We start from the raw sequence: 2,922 nt of genomic DNA, 5'->3' as shown, positions 1-2,922 counted from the left end.
AACAGTTATGCATCTTATCTTCTACTGTCCTTTTGCTAAAGAATGCTGGAACATAGCGAATTTCCGGTTTGCTGATTTCTTGTCAGTATGGGAGATTTTTCTAACCTGGAAACTGCTATTGAAGGAGAAATTCTCACTGGATCTGTTCATCCTTTTCTGTTGGTGTATTTGGATGGTAAGAAATGATGTCATCTTCACAAACAAGAACCCAACAGTGGAAGATTGCAAAAGATATATAGTTTCAGAGACCTTTTACTGCTTCACAGAGCAAAAGCGAGTTTAGTTTCTCCATTAGAATCATGGTTAAACTCCTTGTAATTCTCTGGATCTTTTTTCTCTCCTCTGTTCCCTGATTCTCCCTTCTAGCTTTAGCTTTAGCTTTTCTCTTTACTAGCTTTTGCTCTGTTTCTTTGTATTTGTACTCTGTTTTGTTTTAAAATTACAGTAGGAGCTGCTGGCTCCTCTTGATTCCTCAAAAAAAATCTACAATTAGACAAACTATATTAAGAAGTTACATGACGCAAATGTGCTCTGTTAAGAAGTTTCCAAATGATTAAATGTTTAAAGCAAACTATATAAATTTTGTTTATTTAATCCTACAATTATCTATACGGAGGTTCACGTCAAAGAAAAAAACAACCAGAGAATAGGGCACATCATAGTTCATCTTGTCCTTGAGATTTCTTCACAGCAAGACCATTTTCCACCCATGCGGTGTAACCACCTTCTATGTTCTTCACATTTCTAAATCCCTGTTTTCACAAGCATTCACATGCTTCAGATAAAAAAAGGAGACAAAAAATAATTAAGATATTTTCTTGATTTTTAAGGCAACACTAAGGAAAGAGTAAAGCCCAATTTACCCCCGACTTTTTTTTTTTGATGAAACAATTTACCCCTGACTTGTGGCTAATTAATTTAAAAACACCTTCATACTCGTATACCAGATAACATATCCTCTCTTAACTTTCAGAAATTAGACAAATTACCCCACCCCTTCAACAAAATAGTTCAAAGTGGTTTGGAGAAGGTGTTTACACACAAGTTCTTTTGCTCAGCCCCTAAATTACTCCGTAGAGTTTCAGGATTTGCAATTTGCAACAAATTAAACAGCACAGCCATATAGTGTTCAGCAAAGATTTGCTCTACCTGCCCTAATGTTTTATATATGCTTGACGTCGATCTGACTCCTCTGGCTATGTGTGCTACAAACTTGCATTTGAATTATGTGAACATGGTTTCTCTAATAAAGTTTAAGGAATCTTCCCTGTTTGAATTTGGAACAAGAAAACCATCCTCATTATTGAATATCAATGCAGATAAAATAATTGTACCCCAAAGTATATGATTTCATCAGTATTGGATCATGGTAATTTCCATAAGATAATTCACATTGAATGAACAATATGCAATCGTCTAGTCCTATACTGTACAATGTAGAATTATCCAAAGACAACTGAAGCCTCAAGGGGAAGAAAGGCCGGGAAAAGATCTTACAGCTGCCATGAGATCAGCACATGCTAGTTCAGACCTTACTCCACTTTTGCAGCCCTTGAAATGAAAGAAAAACAGGTGGATCAGCAGAAGAACAAGCAAGATAAAAAGATCATTGTGAGAATAAACACACACATGACACATGCCATGGTGTAGAATTATAGTCAATCTGATGATCTGTGGGTAGAGATCATTAGTAATACCACAACTATGTTGTCCTCTTTGTCGAAATCTGCTGCGACCTGTGCAACGAACCGGGGGTTCTTCTCCCTTCCTGCTGAAACCATACGAGGTCACATCTCACAGCTTAAAAGTTCAAACAGCTAGTGTTTTCTCAGGGACAAGAAACTATTGTGATGTAAGATTTGTATTTTAATTTGTTAGTTCTGGGGACTTGCCTTGTGAAGTGAAGAAAAGATAGGGCACGTTAAGAGAATCCTCCACATGCCCATTCCTGAATTCCTCCTCCGTTCTGTTACCATGATTTGTGTTCAGATTAATCGAAATCAAAAGCTATATCCTATAGAGATCCATGTGACATGCAAGAATACGGTAGCTCTCTGACAGAAAAAATGTCTTTTCAGAACATTCCTTGAGAAAGCTATTTACAGATAATCAATTTGGGAGATTGATATTAAAGGAAGCCAAATATTGGTCGACTGTAGGAAAAGCTAGACGCTGGAGACACGAACAATAACAAAACAAATAAAAGGTCACCTGACGTCCAGGTAGCGGTGACCACCGGAGCGGATGAGATCACTGGCCGCCGCCACCCCCACGGCCACCACCGGCGCGACCGATGGCTTCTCCAAGCCGCGCGCCACCAGAAGCAGCGCGGACAAGGTGCAGATCGTAAGCAGGATGGCCGGCCTCATGGTGGTCATCCTGGCTGGACCCGAAGAAGGGGACCAAAGCCCAGGGAAGAGAGAAACAGCAAACAGGGGCAGTAACGGTAACATCCGACGACGAGAGTTCGTGCAAGGTGCAGAGGAGAGGCCATCACCCATCATCTTAAAATAGCAAAGTGCCACTGTATTTGCCGGTAGAATTATGAACTAGCACACGGTCATGTTTGCTTCTGTGGGTGGGCGGAGTCCAATCCCGTCAGCTCCGTGGTTTCGTGTCAGCGCGCCAAGCAGCCGAGGGTCCACTTTCCTGTGGGCTGGTCGGCCTCTGCACAGCACAGCCAAGCGCGTTGTTACGGCCTCGTCCGTCTGCACGGCCTCTTGCGTCTGAAACGGAAAAGGGCAGTCTCGGTCTCGGTGAAGTTGCGACCTTAAAAACGAATACTGTACATTAATTGCTCCAAGTAAGGAATTGTTAAAAATTCTCGACTGTATTAAACAAATAAATAGCCCCAAAGCAGGTTTGTTTCAGAAACCAAGCACAGGGCAACTTTAACCTTTTGGGCTCCGAAAATGGAATGTA

At 41.1% G+C, this 2,922-nt stretch overlaps 1 protein-coding gene across 2 annotated transcripts; it reads right to left on the bottom strand.

Annotated features, from left to right (window-relative positions):
* LOC110436223 (thiosulfate sulfurtransferase 16, chloroplastic-like) lies at positions 469–2,601 on the bottom strand. 2 transcript variants are annotated; one of them, XM_021462686.1, is made up of 5 exons: positions 2,212–2,592; positions 1,893–1,966; positions 1,698–1,768; positions 1,498–1,551; positions 469–752 (listed from the first exon to the last, which is right to left on the bottom strand). In XM_021462686.1, the coding sequence occupies exons 1-5, from the start codon at positions 2,502–2,504 to the stop codon at positions 657–659; spliced, it is 588 nt and encodes a 195-aa protein (XP_021318361.1). In that variant the 5' UTR covers positions 2,505–2,592; the 3' UTR covers positions 469–656. The 2 variants fall into 2 exon arrangements, with proteins under 2 accessions (XP_021318361.1, XP_021318362.1); XM_021462687.1 differs by having other exon boundaries at positions 473–775; positions 2,212–2,601.

Source organism: Sorghum bicolor, chromosome 6 (assembly GCF_000003195.3).
Source record: "Sorghum bicolor cultivar BTx623 chromosome 6, Sorghum_bicolor_NCBIv3, whole genome shotgun sequence".
In the NCBI taxonomy this organism is placed as follows: Eukaryota; Viridiplantae; Streptophyta; class Magnoliopsida; order Poales; family Poaceae; genus Sorghum; species Sorghum bicolor.
This window is presented reverse-complemented; position numbering and strand designations above follow the sequence as displayed.